Source organism: Bombyx mori, chromosome 7, assembly GCF_030269925.1.
Source record: "Bombyx mori chromosome 7, ASM3026992v2".
Lineage (NCBI taxonomy): Eukaryota > Metazoa > Arthropoda > Insecta > Lepidoptera > Bombycidae > Bombyx > Bombyx mori.
In genome coordinates, this window is record NC_085113.1 from 7,304,614 (window position 1) to 7,323,125 (window position 18,512).

At 37.8% G+C, this 18,512-nt stretch overlaps 1 protein-coding gene across 2 annotated transcripts in view; it reads left to right on the top strand.

Annotated features, from left to right (window-relative positions):
- Dopr2 (dopamine receptor 2) overlaps window positions 1–7,982 on the top strand; it is a 35,315-nt gene extending 27,333 nt beyond the window's left edge. The window contains exons 2-3 of one of the 2 annotated variants that reach the window (XM_062669252.1): window positions 7,450–7,534; window positions 7,650–7,761. In XM_062669252.1, the coding sequence (XP_062525236.1) occupies window positions 7,450–7,534; window positions 7,650–7,739 (175 nt within the window). In that variant the 3' untranslated portion in view covers window positions 7,740–7,761. Of the gene's footprint in view, window positions 1–7,449 lie in introns of both variants that reach the window. The other variant, NM_001114866.1, reaches the window with a different exon arrangement.
- The last annotated feature ends 10,530 nt before the right edge of the window (window positions 7,983–18,512 follow it).

An 18,512-nucleotide genomic window follows, 5' to 3' on the forward strand; every position in this document is an offset into this window, starting at 1 on the left:
ATATAGAGATAGATTAGCTATGTATTTCTCTATTTTAAAAGATAATGATAATACTCGCCCGAAATTTAACATAAAGGTAAGAAATACAAGCTAAGACGATGGGATATTACTCTCTGTCACAGAAATCCTGCCACTAATAAATAGCTGATACTGTAAAAAATTCGTTCGTATTCTTTTGAAAATAGCTCTTAAATTGTTCTACAGCTGTCTCGAGTTAAAAATTACTTTTGTTCAGCCAACTCGTTCTTGCCTCGGCAATCGACATTGATATCTTTAATTCTACTGTTTCAGCTTGATTTCATTCGATTTTTGTTAGGTAAAATGGCTTTCGGATCACTTTCCTGTATTAATCGACTAGAAACCCGACTAGTAATCAGTGTGCTCTCCGCTACTCTAGTTTTTCTGAAAGGATTTTCTTGATAGCTCTACACGTGAATAATGACACTCAACTTAAGGCACGACAACAAAGCACCAACTATAAAGTAAAACAATTTGAAGTCGGTCGTGGCCTAAAGGATAAGACGTCCAGTGCATTTGTGTATTTAGTGATGCACCGGTGTTCGAATCCCGCCGGGTACCAATTTTCTAATGAAATACGTATTTAAAAAATGTTCACGATTGACTTCCATGGTGAAGGAATAACATCGTGTAATAAAAACCAAACCCGCAAAATTACTGGTGATAGGACCCCTTGTAGGGTAGGATAGGTACCGCCACCCTGCCTATTTCTGCCCTAAAGCAGTAATACGTTTTGGTTTGAAGGGTGGGGCAGCCGTTGGACTTATGCTGAGACATTAGAACTCTTATCTCAAGGTGGGTGGCGGCATTTACGTTGTAGATGTCTATGGGCTCCGGTAACCACATAACACCAGGTGGGTCGTGAGCTGGTCCACTCCACTCATTTAAACTATAAAAAAAAACATATTATGACGATTCCTTATCTACGCCACAGTGTTTAATGGATCCTTACAGCCTTGACTTATTGGTAATGTGAAGTGCCATGTAGACGATAGGACATGACCGCCTAGTTTACTTGGAGACATCAAACTTGTGTGTGCGCATACATTCAAACGATCCCGACAGGCTTCTTGTAACTATACTGAGATCTTAGAACTTATATCTCAAGGTGGGTGGCGCATTTACGTTGTAGATGTCTATGGGCTCCGGTAACCAACCACTCGTCTACCATCTAAGCAATAAAAAAAAACTCTATTTTCATCGTACGTGATGATTCATTTGCATTACATTCTATTTTCAATTCAAGTTTCTTCGGATATTAATCGGAATTCAATCGGAAGTCCTCCAATTTAGCAAGCAAGTCCGTAAAGCCACCTCAAGTTGAAAAGCCTAGGGAATACAAATCGAGAATAATAAAAATTTAATGGAAATTAAATCGTCATCGTGACGAATTAATATTTGTAATTTGAAATGGCCCACGCGTTCGTCATATGTTCAGATATTTATCACATCAGATTTTGTCTGCCGACATATCATAAGGATCGTTTTTTTGAGCTGGGGACCGAACCTCCAACAAGATCACCACGTTTGGAGAATTATGTAGGGCTAGAAGGTCGGCAGATTTTCGAAGTGGGTCGGAGACCCAAGGACCGCACCATCCTCCTTCCGATCCACTAACGGGGCTTTTAGGTACCTCAAGCACCGGTCATCGTTCTCGTCGAACCCATCGCTTGCGGCGAAGGGCTCGTCGAGTAAATTAACCCTCAGACACCCCCTCACTGAGTTTCTCGCCGGATCTTCTCAGTGGGTCGCGGTTCCGATCCGGTGGTAGATTCTGCGAAGCACGGCTCTTGCTGGGGTTCGTGTTAGCAACGTCGTCAGATTTGAGCCCCGTGAGCTCACCTACTATTTAAAGTTACGCTGAAATAGCCTCTCAAGGCTATCAGATTAGGTAAGAAGAAAAAAAAAAAGATCGCACCAAACGACTTCGTACACTATCATATCCAACGCCCGGTCTCCGCCCTGGGTCACAACCCGGAGTAGAGGTTTCCCGCGGTCAACGCGCCACAACCAGACTCGCGGCACAACGCCAGGGATGCCCTACCGACGGGTCCTCGAGGCGATAGTCGACGACTATGTCGGTCCCGCACAAAAGGCTGTCAGGCCATTCCAGGCGGAGCAACTGGTATCCCGCTACCTTTTTTTTTCGGGCCGTAGGCCGAACCTCCTGCGAGGTCCCCGCGCATAAGGGGCGCGCGGTATGTGAGACTCAACGATCTACATGGTGTTGTGAACAGACCGCGGACCCAAGGATTTTAGGGCCCACCCACTAAACGACTCCCCTGCACTCTTACACCCAACGTCCGATCCCCTCCGAAGCCAAAACCCGGATGAGGTAGGGGGGTTACCGCGGTCAACACTACAACCAGACGGCGCGGCTCACCCCAAGGACGCCCAGCCGACGGAGCCTTCGAGGCGAATCGAAGGCTCTGAAACGTCGGTCGTCTGAAACGTCGGTACGGCAGCCCGTCAGGCCGCCCAGACGGTGCCGCTGGTGTCCCGGAATACCCTGCTGGACCAGAACCAGCTTGCCGGGTCGGGACGCGATACACCGCCAACCGGTCGCTCTTTCGTAGCTCCATGGCAGCGCGCTAAAGTGCTGGTAGCGCGCCGCGCGGCCTCTACCCCCTCAGGTCGCCCCCTTGACCTTCACCGGTTTTTTTCCTATAGATAACCAAGAAAACCTACTCAAAACAGAAATAACCGATAGTTTTAATATTAATAAAAATAATATAGGTATAATAAAACCGCAAACCGCCAAAAACAAATTACGCAGGCCTTTATAATATGTGCCCGCAAAAAGAGCGGGCTTTAACAATTGAAATTTCATTACCTGTTTTTCGGGGTTCCTCTTTGCAGTCTCAAATTAAAAGCCGCTCGCGAGCGCCCACGGACTCTTTTTATATTTCGGTATTTTTAGACTATATTTCGTGTATTCATGAAGCAATTACACTGAAGATAGTGAATGAATTATAAATTCATGATGTTTTTGTTTGGTTTTTGAAATAGTATAGAATCAAAATGGGAACGTTATGTTAGTCGCTTTTTTACAATAAAATGTTTTTTTCTTACACTATTTTTAATTCAAATTTATTAAAATTTATTTTCTATTTTTTAGTTAGATTTTGTATAAAAGCGTATTTTGTTAGTTTCTTTAAACTATTATTTATTTTTCATTTCTTAGTTGAATTTCAATTTTTTCAATTATTTTCTTTTAGTTTTTTTTTAACATTAAACTGTCATCGGTCCTTAATAAGTATACCAAATTTCGAGTTAATCCGACGTTTTGAAGGGGGTCAAAATCATGTTCAAAGATTCCGTTACATACTAACATACATACGTTTGAAGCTAATAAAAGCGTATTAATAAGATATGGTTTATTTATCTGTGAAAACGTGGAGTAGGCACTGACTGTGGGTACTATTGTGCCAAGGTTGAGCATTATTTTCGTACCCACGTAGATACTTCATTAAAGAGCAAATCCCTAGTCATTGTCTCGTCTTATATACGTTTGTTTTTGAGACGTTCGTTTAACAGCAATATTAATCAGAACGAATAAACTTTGTCGAATATACCCACAGTCGTGAGATTAATTTAAGTAGGTACATCATTTTTGGACAACACAGAGTAATAAGAACCATGAAATCGAAAAAGGTTCTTAATATAAATATTTTGTTTTTGAAAAATTTCAACTGGAACTCAGCAAATTCAAATATGTCTTAAATAAAATGTAAAACACGGTACAATAAGCGGTAGTATGAATATAGTAATAATTAGTGATAGTTACGAATTATTAATAGGACTTTTATCTACGACTGAACCCGAATTACATGAAAATATGAATAAAATAATAATACTTTTTGTGTAGGTTTCAAAATAAACATGGAGTGCTTCATCTCAGCATAGCGAGATTCAAATCAAGTACACAAAATATTCAATTCCAGCAGATTATTATGTTTGAAGTACAAAAATGAATTATATTTGATTCGCAAAGACGAAAAACTCACATGAAAGTAAAAATGGGGACGTACATGATGTGATATTGAATGAATAAATGAATACTAATGAAAGGATTTCACAAGGAAACGATATTATCTGAATATGACATATGCTAAAGAAATTTCGATACATGATTGTTACTGACGTAAACCGTACATGCATTAAATCAATTCACAACGAGGAAGAATTCATGAAAGTGTTATTAACTTTATGTTTGAAAATCTCTATATATAAAAATTAATTGCGGTTCGTTAGTCTCGCAAAAACTCGAGAACGGCTGGACCGATTTGGCTAATTTTGGTCTTGAATTATTTGTGGAAGTACAGAGAAGGTTTAAAAGATAGATAAATATGAAAATGCTTGGAATTAAATAAAAATAACAATTTTGTTTTCTCTTTGATGTGTCCCCCGTCGCCGCGTCGGACGGATTCCTTTTTTTTTGTTTTAAGTTTGTTTTATACAAAAGTTTAGGTCTTTTATTTATCGATTGAGGCACTACGAAGACTGCCGGGTCAGCTAGTAGTCAATAAAAATTTAATTTTATTAAACGAAATTGTATGTTATTAAAGTATCGTGGTGCAACACTCTAGAGCAAGGATGTACTACACGCGGCCCGCCAACCATTTCTTGAATTGAAATTATTGATTTTATTTGATTGAATTTATTTTATCGATTTTTCCCCATCAATTAGTTTTTCTGTTCTTTTCTTGTTTGTTTTTATCTTGCATTAAAGTTTATATATGAAATCTTTGCTTTTTTCTTTTAGTTTTTTTTTATTCCAATATTTATTGTAAATAAAGTTTCGTAAATTACGAATAAAAGATAAAATCTATGTGCGGCCTCCCAAAAAAAATTAAATTTAAATTGGCCCATTGATTAAAAATGTTGCTCACCCCTGCTCTAGGGCATACATACATAATAATATGTATATACATATGCACATACATGATTATACACTTCTCCAGTCTATTTAGACTGCAATTAATTAAATCGAAGCAAACATTTGCTGGGTCCGATTACACACATATTCGCGGCTCATCTGATGTTTAGCGGTTACTGGATGTGATGGTCACCACATCCATCGCAGTCCATCTTCAGACATAAGATTGAAACCTCAACAATTTTAAACCCTAAGCCTTTAAACAATAAAAACTTGATCGAATGATATTTTCAGAGCAAAACTAGGCAGGATGGTATTGGTGAGTAGAAATAGGCAGGATGGTGGTAGGTACCTGCGTGGGCATAAATCCAACATACGACAACAGTAGTACAATTCACGGCAGGTTAAGACTAACACTTAGGGTTCACAAGTACCAATTTCTATATTTTTTTTACATCTGTTTCTTATGAGCTAGGAACATGAAATTTTAAAAATAGATCGGTCATGGATTAAAATTCTATGTATTTAATGAAAATAAATTAATTTTCGTTTGATTTAATTCCGTACAATACTAAAAAAGACCGTCGGCAAGAAGCTGTAATAGCACTTTAGGCTACCAGAGAATAGGTAAAGAAAAAAATACAATTTACTTTGTTTTTACGCCGGAAAAGAAAATATGTATTCAAAGGAAATTAACGAAAATCAATTATCAAAAGAACAATAAAAAAAATAATAATGAAATGAACAAATTAAAAGTCGCGTATTAGGACGCAATTATAATCTTCAAAAATATGGGATTATATGAATTCGAATACGGCTTATTAAATCATTTTTATAAAATTATATATTTAAATATAAAGTATTTTCAACGGTATCGCCGAGCCGTACCGATCAGTCTTGATCAATTGTGACCGCGAAAACTTTAAAATATTCTCGACGTTGGAAATAACATAAATAAAATTTTCATCAGACGCGAAATTAAGCCCTAAAAGTAATTTTACTTATATTTTAATATAAAAAGAGACAAATTGAATATTATAACACAAAAACGTAAATATAACATAATAATAAGACATTGCCTAATGATTTTAAACAATAACATATAAACTTTAAAATATTCATCGGCGAACTAACAAAATATTAAACGAAATTACTAAATAAGATTTGATTTATGTTAAACACGATAAACTCGTGTTAAGTTTATGAGAGGGTAAACGATATTGAATTAATAGAGATCAAGAGAATAATGCGGTACGTTTCGCTTCGCTTCGTTTATTCCAAATTAGGGATCCATTATATTTATCGCGTCGACCGCAAGCCGTTTACTACTACGGAACATTTACTGGTGGCAGGGCGTCTTGTAAGCCCGCACGGGTAGGGAATACTAACCTGCCTCTATGCAGTTAATAAGTACAATTTTTTTTTATTGCTTAGATAGGAGAACTAGCTCACAGCCCACCTGGTGTTAAGTGGTTACCGGAGCTCATAGACATCTACAACGTAAATGCCGCACTCACCTTGAGACATGAGTTCTAAGGTCTCAGCATAGTTACAACGGCTGCCCCACCCGTCAAACCGAAACGCATTACTGCTTCACGAAAAAAATAGGCGGAGTGGTGGTACCTATCCGACTCACAAGAGAACCTTATGCGTCTCTTTTTACCGCGAAGAACTATCATTTAAAACCCGTGATAGAAAGCCGGGTGATGGTAGGCCGCGTTCCCCCGACCGCTCAGGGGAAAGGCGCAGCGCGGCGCCATCAAGGCGGGCTCCCGGCCCGTCGCTCGAGGGGACCGGTGGTCGTGTCGACGGCGGCCGCCGGTTCTGCGTTTGAAAGACGGCAGGTTGGATGTAATATGCTCTGCGTCAACCCTCTCCCGCCGTCTCAATAGCCCCGACTAGGCTCCGGCTAGGCTCCGGCCCGGATCAGGGTCGGGTGCCGACTGTGACCGGCAGGAGTTTTTGGTGAGGTTCAAATACCGCATACCCCACTAGCCCGGCGGGTGGACCCGCCGTGATTATCTCCTGTACAAAAAAAAATGTGTGGTGTCATGGGACACCGGATAGGAACGAAGTTCCTTATTATAAAAATATTAATTTTAAGTTCTATTCGAGGTATAAAGAAAATAAAACTGGAGGTTTCGCAACAACCCACGATCATTCGGTAACGTGCGAACTTATTGTGGTACACTTCATTCACCGGTGTTTGCATAAGAGTTAGGTAGAGCATTGCGCAAACGAACGCTCTGAGATCGTGGTCAATGAATAATAAAAAAGATGTTATTTTTTGTACGTTATTACAAAGTTAAGTCGTACACTGTGTGCATTACTAATTTGTACGTTATTACAAAATTAAGTCGTACACTGTGTGCATTACTAATAAAAATCTTACGTTACGGACGTTTTTTTCCGGTGAGGGTACCCCTCCGCATTGTCCCATAAGGAACTTCGTACCAAAAATAATTTAACACGAAGCTTAGCCGTGAGATCATTCACCACGCAACAAGACGGCTTGGATTAATTATCTTTAATATTTGTTCCTTTTGTTGCAGGGCTTTCCTAAGAATACTATGCGTGTGCTGCCCAAGGAAACTAAGGAGAAAATACCAGCCACAGTTAAGATTCAAACAGTCACAGGTAAAATATTAATGAACAACATTTTCTTTTTCGTTTGTAAAAGAGGAATATTTATTTGATTTGCATTAGACGAAGCTTCTTATTTAGAAGATCATAGCGTTATTTTACTTTTCAGTTGCGTACGACTCGACGTTATTACTCATCGAGCGAACTGATGGGCATACAGCAGATCAGGCAAAATTCCTGCGAACAAACTTATATATAGCGACTCTCCTTCAGAATTCACCTCCAAATTTCGAAGTGTGCTTTGACATGAATTTGCCGATTAGTTTCTTCCAAAAGTTTCTTTATTATTCTAAATGAGATTAGTGATCATCGTTCAAGTTTTGTCCGTTGAGAAATTAATTTCGGACAATATTCTTTAAAGTCTAAATGGATTTATTTCATCGTATAAGAAAACAAACTGAGGTACGTTAAGTGTGATTGTGGTCCTCACTTATTGCACTTTGAATGATGTGTTCCTTTCCTGATCCGTCCTTAATGTTTGTTGTCTGACAATAATCTTATAATCTCTTCCTTTGCTATAAACATTAAACCGCATCAGATAATTTTCGCCTTTCGAAATACTTTGATCACAAACTTGCCCTACTGTTATTATTTGTTAATTATCATACGTGACCGATTTCGCATGTTCTGTTCATTGTTTGCACACGCTTATCTTATTACTTCTGGTATTTCGTTGAGCTAATTAGATGAATAATAAAATACAGGATTTTTTATTTATGTAGTTATGATACGTAAAATAAACTTAAATGTTATGCACCTAAATTTAAAATTGTACTTACGAGTTTGAACGGTAAAAATCATTTGCATTTCATTCTTTAAATTTCAAAAATAAAAAACTTAAGATTGGTGAGTTTTACGTGTGTGACGCTATCATTCATCAAGCCACGGAGTCGTTGTCTTTAGACTACAATAAGTGGTTCAATACAAAATTAATTTACAGTACCCGGTGGCGACTATGATGTACTCGTCGGTGTCACAGCACGAGATGTGTCGGTTGTGACAGCAAGCCCGCGCGGGGACCTTCAGGGCTCCGCGCGCCAGATGCTCCTGATGCAGGGACCGCCGCTCGCTACGGACCCGCCGCGGCGAGGGGCACCAGTGCAACGACAACTGCCGTAGTCGTCTCAGAACCATGGACACTTCGTTCGACGAGCCCATTCAATGCCTCGACCGACATTTGTGCTCCGAAAGCACTCCCTATTGTCAGGATTCAGAATCTGTCAGCGAAATCAGTCTAGACAGCGATAGTAGGAATCCTTCCATAAAACGTAACACCAGCAAAAAGAAAGTGACATACCAAACTAAAGCGGAAGTCATTCCGTGTTAAAATAAGGTTAAAATAAAGTTTCCATGTATGTAGGTAATTATTTCTAGTCGAAATGCATTTAATCTAGTTTTGAGTGATTTTCAATCAGAAGCTGTGATTTATCGTGTAGCTGTAAATATGTAATACAATTTGTAAATATGTACTACTGTTTTAAATTAATTTCGAGCTCAAAGCTGATGAGAGCTGAGTTTGAGCATCAATTGAAAGTGGGAACGTATGCGCTAAACAATATGTACGTATTAGAAACACACCAGTGACTTTGCTACTTTGACTTTGAGATACTCATTATTCTATATTTCGCGACCATCAGTGATGGGAAAAAAAATCCATTACCATTGTTAAAACAATATGTCTTCTTTGTCATATGACTCTTGTCAGAGCGGTCGTGGTCGTCATTAAGTATCATTGCTGTGGGCTGACGTTATATGCCTCACGAGCAATCGACTCTTTTCCCGGTTTGTAGTGAGGTAGTAGTTCCCGGTAGTAGTTCCCTGGTACACTCATGAAAACAACCGCCAACTGCCTAATTGACTTGGTCGGTCCATCGCATGGGCAAGCTTCCACGCGGTCTGGTGGTAAACAATATACCGGAAAACTAATTCAAAAGCTATAAAAATTAAAATTAGCTTACCCTATTGAAAAGGTTTTATTTTTTATTCTTCAAATATACAGTTTTACCTTGAAACTAGCTTTAACTATCAAGTCCTAAATATTAAGTTGTGAACTACAAGGTCATAATATATCCTCTCATTTATATCCTTTTGTCAATGGTGATTTTTTTATTATTATTTTCAACATAATGAATGCAGTTAATACGTTGTATCACTTTTGACTTTTACTTGATATGTAAACAATTGAACTCACAATTAGCCTACTGGTCAGTAGTACCTATTTTGTAACACTACCAATACATCTTCTACATTACTAAAGTCAATAAGGTCGAAACTATTAGCAGCCATGACAACAAAGACCTCTTGAAGTAGCTAGGATATTGTTGACAGTATCCCGCCTACCCTAATGCTGAATATATGCAATCGAATCTTGTCTTTTGTCATTGATAGCGGTTTGTTTACCAAGAGGCATTTTATAAATGTTACAAACCATTTATAACCAGAACAAGTATGTTCTTGACTTGTTGCAATACCTATTAACAGATAATTTATTTATTAAATCAATTTATAAAGGTGACGATCATTATCTGTAGTAGATTTATGTAAAATTCTCTGCGTTCATCCTCAAATTGTTATTTATTTCCTACGAATCGAAGAAAATGATCACCGAGTAAAGTGTCAAGAAAATGTAATTAACGCGCCTAAAAATTCTTAACCATTCCGCAGAAAACGAAATTATCTATATACTTTCCATACAACCCGTATAGGTATGGATTGTAGTAGAAATCCAAATGTAATATTATAACTTTAAAAAAATATACCAGTCAGTAATTTTAATATGTAAATATAGACGTTATATTGTAGGTTTTAAATGTGTGTATGTAATTCGTAAATGATGTAAGTAGCAAAAGATTTTTCTAGTCACTCCCAAAGCAACATTTAAAGTATTCTATAATATATAGTTCTAATTTAAAAAAAAAATCCTCTATTTAAAATTAAAATCAATCTATACGCTGTTACAAGACTTATTTATAAACGTTTTAAATAAAAAAAATAAAACTATAACTAATTACAATATTAAAATAATAGATTGATTATTACTTCACGATAGTAAGTAACAAAAATAAAGATTCCAAATTTATGTAACCTAAGTAGGTAGATAAGTAGCTATCGTCAAAATATAATATAAATTTGCAAGACCTAATGAATGTACAAGACTTAGTCAATCGGTAGTGAATAAACCAGAGTTATTCAAAGTCTTAATTCATAATTGCTTCTTCTTCTTTTGCTTATTCAACAATACCCTGTATCATCGATGTGCAAGGCAAATAAATACTCAACGCACGTATGAAGTAATAACACATCAACGATGTTCCGATGGGATTGAGATTGCTGTCGTCTCTCGTATGAGTGACGTCACAAAAAAACTCATTTTTCCATAAATAGTTCTCATTTTTTGTTTTCATAAGCATTTATTCCATTTCACTTTCGCAATTATGAATGGCGTACAGCTTAAAATAAACTTACATGTCGAGCCTAATATTGTTCCTTCCCGAAAAGTTAATAATGTTCAATAAATTTCCTTTATGTTGTATATATGTACTATCCATATGATACTGTATTCTGATACATTTACGATCAATGTTTGTAACAATGTGATTAGTTTAATAACGCGTAGGAAGTAGTAGAACGGTAGGCGCGGCTTGGCTCTGCCCCTGGCTTTGCTGAAGTCCATGGGCGACGGTAACCACTCACCAACAGGTGGGCCGTATGCTCGTATGCCTACAAGGGCAATAAAAAAAAAGAAGCTGAAATCCATTTAGTACGAGTCTTTTATTTTGAAAACATGGTGTGTTACTGTAAAATAACTAATATGAAATTTATATATTTTTTTTAAAAAGAGCATGAGTTCACATTATGTTTTTTTGGTCACACCGCAAGTAAGATTGTCACAGTGCAAATCCAAAGACAATTGCTTAAATACAAACTGACTTACACACCGCAAAATTGAAATAAGTGTACGCTTTTTTTTCCTACCTCAGCTGATAGCTTTGAGAGGCTATTTCAGCGTAACATTAACTAGTAGGTGAGCTCACGGGGCTCAAACCGGAGTGATGCTAACACTGACCCTAGCAAGAGCCGTGCTTCGCAGAATCTACCACCGGTTCGGAAACGCGACCCACTGAGAAGATCCGGCGAGAAACTCAATGGACAGTGTACGCATAGTATCAACCATCATATACAAGCCTTAGTGGTTTTTGTGGGGCTTAATTTATATTTATACCACTTAAAATTTTATTTGCTTGATTATAAAAAAGTGACATTAATAAGTATTATAATTACTGAACCTCAAATTTTGTAAGCCCTCACATTACTTTTTTCGCTAAGTTAAAATATATTGATATAAGTATTTATGATTGACTTATTGTTTATATGTTGTTTTCCGTTCATGTTGAAATGTTGTTGGAACAGTTACGACTTTAGGGGCTATTTCGTTACACTCTATCCTTATGTAGCATAAATATATTGTAAAATTTCGCTATAGCCTTACAAACTGAATCTCATTCGCGTTCCATTTGTGCTAAATGTATGTTTTTTTTTTATTGCTTAGGAGGGTGGACGAGCTCACAGCCCACCTGGTGTTAAGTGGTTACCGGAGCTCATACTGCTATCGCCAACAGGTATTTACTACTATACTACGTGATTTGTACTCCCGGGCTGGTAGATATCGCCTGTCTGCCATCTTTTGGGACACAGCTTTGATGCATTCCCGTTTGGAAAGTGGGACAGGCTGTGATGTCCATGGGCTCCTGTAAGGCCGTAACGCCTGGTGGGCCATGAGATTACTCTTTTTTTTTATTGCTTAGTTGGGTGGACGAGCCCACCTGATGATAAGTTATTACTGGAGCCCATAGACATCTACAACGCAAATGCCGCCACCCACCTTGAGATATGAGTTTTAAGATCTCAGTATAGTTACAACGGCTGCCCCGCCGTTCAAACCGTAACTGTTTCCAGAAATAGGCAGGGTAGTGGTACCTACCCGTGCGGACTCAGAAGACGTGCTACCACCAGTATTAATAATCATTATATTAGTAATTAATAATCATTACAATATTATTTTCAAATAAATTGGTTTTGCTATTTTGAATACCGAGTTTACTATTCTGTCTATAGTCTATTGCTTTAGAATTGTTGATAAAATTATAACGATTTCAATACCGGTGTGCCTGTCTTTACTTATGTAGCAGTAAGTAGTCTTGTACATAGTCCTCTGAGCAGTACTTTTTATTACAGATATGTAGTTATGAGATTCTAATATGTATTTTCTCTCTGTAAACTGTTTATTTGTAAACACTTTAAACCTGTGTAAATCATGAATGGATTATTGTATAAAATTTATAAAAATATTTTTTCAATTCACTTTGTTTCTTTTCAATTCATTTTAATATTATATTTTTATTTTATTTTGATTAAATGAACCTGCATTCTTCGCATTAGTCACTTAGCATATATTTTTTTCTAATAAAACTGATATTTACTCACAATATTAATTTCAATTGACACATGTGTAGGTACTTGATGTGTGATTCAGAAACCAACAACCGATTTTACTGACACCGTTTTTGTTTAAGCAATAAAAAGTTTCGGTTTGGAGGTTAAGATATATTATTGCATCTGTAGATAGCCGAAAATGCGATCTCATCTGATGGTAAGTGGTCATATCGCTCATGGACCTCAACAATGACAGGGGTGTACAGAAACCTTGCCTATCGTTGAGCTGACTCTTCACAAGCATCGTGTGAAGAGGAAAATACCTTAGCTTTCAGGAACAGTATTACTGCAGAACGCATTGTAAGAGGAGGAGCTAACCAGTATTTTTTTGAAGTGAAACTTCCTTATCGGCGTTGGAAAAAAATTTACCGTCACATTTTTCGGTTACGCGTCACATTTTTCCGTTACGCGCCATCTTTTAATTAACGGCTGTATGTTCTGAAGTATGGATGCGCATTTGAGAAACCGACCTCATGTCTCAAGGTGGGTCACGGAATACATTTTGTAATTGCAATAATCCCAGGTAACCCACTTAATATCACGTGGACCGTGCTATTATTGTTATTACGTAAAATAATAGGAAGAAAAGTACCAGGGTATTATGATATCAAAGAGATGTATTATTATAACTTTACTCTGACGTACAGCCTTCTTTATTAATTAACGGCTGTATGTTCTGAAGTATGGATTCCGATTTGAGAAATTGACCTCATGTCTCCAGGTGGATTACGGAAATCATTTTGTAATTCCAATAATCTCAGGGAGCCCACTTAATAATATCACGTGGACCGTGCTATTTATTACTGTTATTACGTAAAATAATAGGAAGAAAAGTACCAGGGTATTATGATAGCAAAGAGATTTATTAATAATTAACGGCGGTATGTTCTGAAGCATGGTTTCGGATTTGAGAAATCGACCTCATGTCTCAAGGTGGGTCAAACTTCACGAACCTCAGGAACCCCATTTAACACCACGTGGACCGTGCTATTATTATTAATTTATAGGAAGAAAAGTACCAGGGTATTATGATATCAAAGAGATGTATTATTAAAATGCTGTAATAATCTTAGTAGCAAAAAGGTAAAGTGAAATAATTGTATTATTTGTATTCATGTCTATGATAATAAAATCCTTTTGTTTAAACTTTATCTAATTTAACTTTATTTAACCAATTTCTAGAAAGTTGCATGTAGATCATTTTTCGAAAAATAAGGCCATAAACAAGTTTCACTTCTTACGTGTGTACACTAGTACACGCATACATTTTTTTATTTTATTGCATAGATGGGTGCACGAGCTCACAGCCCACTTAGTGTTAAGTGGTTACCGGAACCAATAGACATCTACAACGTAAATGCCGCCACCCAAATTGAGTTATGAGTTCTATGGTCTCAGTATAGTACAACGGCTGCCTCACCCTTCGAACCGTAACGTATTACTGCTTCACGGCATAAATAGGCAGGGTGGTGGTATCTACTGGTGCGGATTCACAAGAGGTTCTACCACCTCTTCACCGTGGAAGTCAATCGTGAACATTTGATAAGTACGTATTTCATTAAAAAAATTGGTACCCGCCTGCGAGATTCGAACACCGGCGCATCGCTACACACTCGCTTGTAGTCGCTTGTAGTCGTCGTGGCCTAAAGGATAAGACGTCCGGTGCATTCGTATCGAGCGATGCACTGGTGTTCGAATCTCGCTGGCGGGTACCAATTTTTCTAATGAAATACGTACTCAACAAATGTTCACGATTGACTTCCACGGTGAAGGAATAACATCGTGCAATAAAAATCAAACCCGCAAAATTATAATTTGCGTAATTACTGGTGGTAGGACCTCTTGTGAGTCCGCACGGGTAGGTACCACCGCCCCGCCTATTTCTGCCGTGAAGCAGTAATGCGTTTCGGTTTGAAGGGTGGGGCAGCCGTTGACTATACTGAGACCTAAGAACTATATCTCAAGGTGTGTGGCGCATTTACGTTATAGATGTCTATGGGCTCCAGTAACCACTCAACACCAGGTGGGCTGTGAGCTCGTCCACACATCTTAGCAATAAAAAAAAAAAAAACACACGAGTGAACCAGACGTCTTATCCTTTAGGCCACGTCAACTTCGACGACAAGTTTCTTTGTGAGTCATGGGAGCAATCATGAGTTCCTGTTGGTAGAGTGGGACAACTGTTATTATTTATTATCTCGTTGCTATATCTTAGATATAGATATATTAGATATTGATAAGCGCTTAGCGCTTTGGTCACCATTTACATTCGTTCAAGAAATTCGTGAATGTCACAAAAAGTAAAAAACAACATAAGTTTTTCTCGTACTCAACAATGGCGCCGAACCTTTTCAAGTAATAACGCGATACAATATAAACAATATCGTTCACGAGGGTTGTTCTAATGAGGGGTTAATAACGTATCGGGTTTTCTGGAGGATATTCGAACAATATTTACGGTATATTAATTCTGGGAAGCAACAGGTCGCACTGCTGGTACGAGGTCGGTAATATTCAAAGGTAACACGAATCTATGTTATAGTACCGGTAATATGTATTATTATTAGATGTTTCATATGGTTAATCGACATAAGAATTAGTTAAGTGGATCTTATCTTATCTTAACCAGCTTAGGGATTAGGCAAACAGTTGCCCGAGACTTCAACTCTTCGCTGGGTCGATTATAACTAACTGTATTTTTGAAAATGCACTTGTAATCATTCAGGTGATTATCAGAGGTAGAGGAGTAGGTAGATTGATTTAAGGTCGTTGACGTCAAACCTAGAGGATAATATGGATATGCCTCCAAAATACCGGAACTTCATATTTATTTGTATATTTTGTTCCGGAATTTTGAAATTAGCATGAATCTGTGTTTAAGGTGAAAAACGTATTAATAATATCAATCTACGCTGCCAGTACTACCTAATGGTGAAAGAAATCAGTATTTTATTTATACAAAAACACCTTGGAATACTTACACCGTATTTTGGTCCCTTTCTGTTGAATTAGAAATGACGCTTGTCAGTATGAGACAAAACTTAGACAGGACTTTTTGTTACTTTATCTCAGGTTCATCTATGTTCACAACGCATTGACCGCACGCAACGATCAATCAGATGCGAGTATCCACATATCAGCCCTGTATCATTGGGTGTTTGTTAGAAAAAACGATGCGCGCGCGCTGTGTTCCTATTATTGCGCTGATTATACAATGAAAAGTTTTAAATTTTAGCTTATTCGAAGGTTATTTGTTATTCTCCCTGTCTTTGCCAATTACATTCCAACGACATTAATATTTCATTTCTCAGATAATTTTGAAGCAGTCAGATAAGAGACCTTATGATGTAAAAAGGTAAATGTATGAAGAATAGTGGGATTTGACCGTTTCTCGGAATCAATGTATCCAGTTTCACACTAATCATCGTCGTCAACACTAACAGTCCATATTCATCTACTGCTGACATAAGAACTTGTACTTTACGAAGTTAAATGAAACCACAAAACAGGACTTGGCGTTAGCGGCTTGAGTGCGCCCTACTTTTGCTATATACAAGCGATGGTCAGATTACGTTCGATTTGACCGTAAGCTCGTGAACTTTCCGCTTCAACCAAGAACTCGAAATCACAGAGTAGAATGCGAATTTCCACAAAATCACTTTTTTATTTTTTATTGCTTAGATGGTTGGACGAGCTCACAGCCCACCTGGTGTTAAGTGGTTACTGGAGCCCATAGACATCCACAACGTAAATGCGCCGCCCACCTTGAGATACAAGTTCTAAGGTCCCAAGTATAGTTACAACGGCTGCCACGCCCTTCAAACCGAAACGCATTACTGCTTCACGGCAGAAATAGGCAGGGCAGTGGTACCCACCCGCGCGGACTCACAAGAGGTCCTACCGCAAATTACTTAAATTCGTATTCTTATTTCTCAATTTTTAAGCTCGCTTTTTTAATTTTATGATCGCATGGCAGTCGTCCTTGACCATGAAAACTGTAAAACCATCGAAACGTCTAAAATAATACAATTACAATTAAAAAAGCATGATTAAACCGTAAAATTATTACAGTGGTTTTTTTTTATGGCCCTTGTGGCCAGATGAGCATACGGCCCGTCTGATGGTGAGTGGTTACCGTCGCCCATGGACTTCAGCAATGCCAGGGGCAGAGCCAAGCCGCTGGGTACCGCTAAAGGCCGCTGCCTACTGCTTTATTTTATTGTATCTACGACAATATATCTATCGCAATTCTATCACGAACACAAAAGTAAATATATAATTCATGAATTTGACAGCAACATAATAATAATACGCTTAAATTTCTTTTTTATTGCTTAGTTGGGTGGACGAGCTCACAGCCCACCTGATGTTAAGTGGTTACTGGAGCCCATAGACATCTACAACGTAAATGCGCCACCCACCTTGAGATACTAAGGTCTCAGTATAGTTACAACGGCTGCCCCCACCCTTCAAACCGAAATGCATTACTGCTTCACGGCAGAAATAGGCGGGGCGGTGGTACCTACACGTTCGGACTCACAAGAGGTCCTACCACCAGTAATAAATATGCGCATCTGACTTTATGGTCGACAAAAATAACACGACCTAGCAAAACATACTTTAAGCAATGTTGACACTTGAATAACTCTTTAGAATTAACAAACCAAAGCGATTTTATAAAACAGCATATCTGAGTAAACGGTCGCTTCTGGGCTAACTGCAGTGCACGAAAAAAACAATGACTAAAACTTAATACCAAGCAATGGCGAATCCAGAGGAAGGGTCATGGGGGTCATGACCACCCCCTGAGCTGGGTCCAGGACTTAGGTGGATCACTAATTGAATATAATGATTTTATTTATATATTTTGTCACCATACAGATTTTATGTAACTACATACCTTCAATATTTAATTAATTTAATATAATATAATAACTTTGTATAATGGCAAACGTTTGGGAACGAACGCATCTAAATTTGACTATGTGACCCCCTCCTGGCGCCAAAGCTGGATCCACCCTTGATACCAAGTAATGTAACATCAGTAAAAATCCCGATATAATTTTATTTCAATGTAACCCGACCGCTTCTCGTGTTGTTGTAGATTGCGCCCGACGTAAAGTACTTAAATGGCTACCCTAAATTGGCTTGAGTGCTTTCATCGCTGCTACACCGATCCGATTTTTATTTCATGATGGATGTTTGCTAGGCTAGCCAAAAAGCAGATTCGATTTCACGTCACTCGACTCAATAGTAACCATGATGGAGTTAATTTAATATTTTTTATCACAGTACCTGGCCTTACAAGCTTATAATAGGTCTTAATATCGTAAAACATGAATATTTGCGTTTGTAATGCAATATAAAATATTTGCCACTTCAAATTTAAAATTAAAAAAATAGACAGTGAACACCAAAAACCTCAGTTACATTTTATTTAAAATTAAATCGCGACAATTATTTTTAATTAATTAATCTA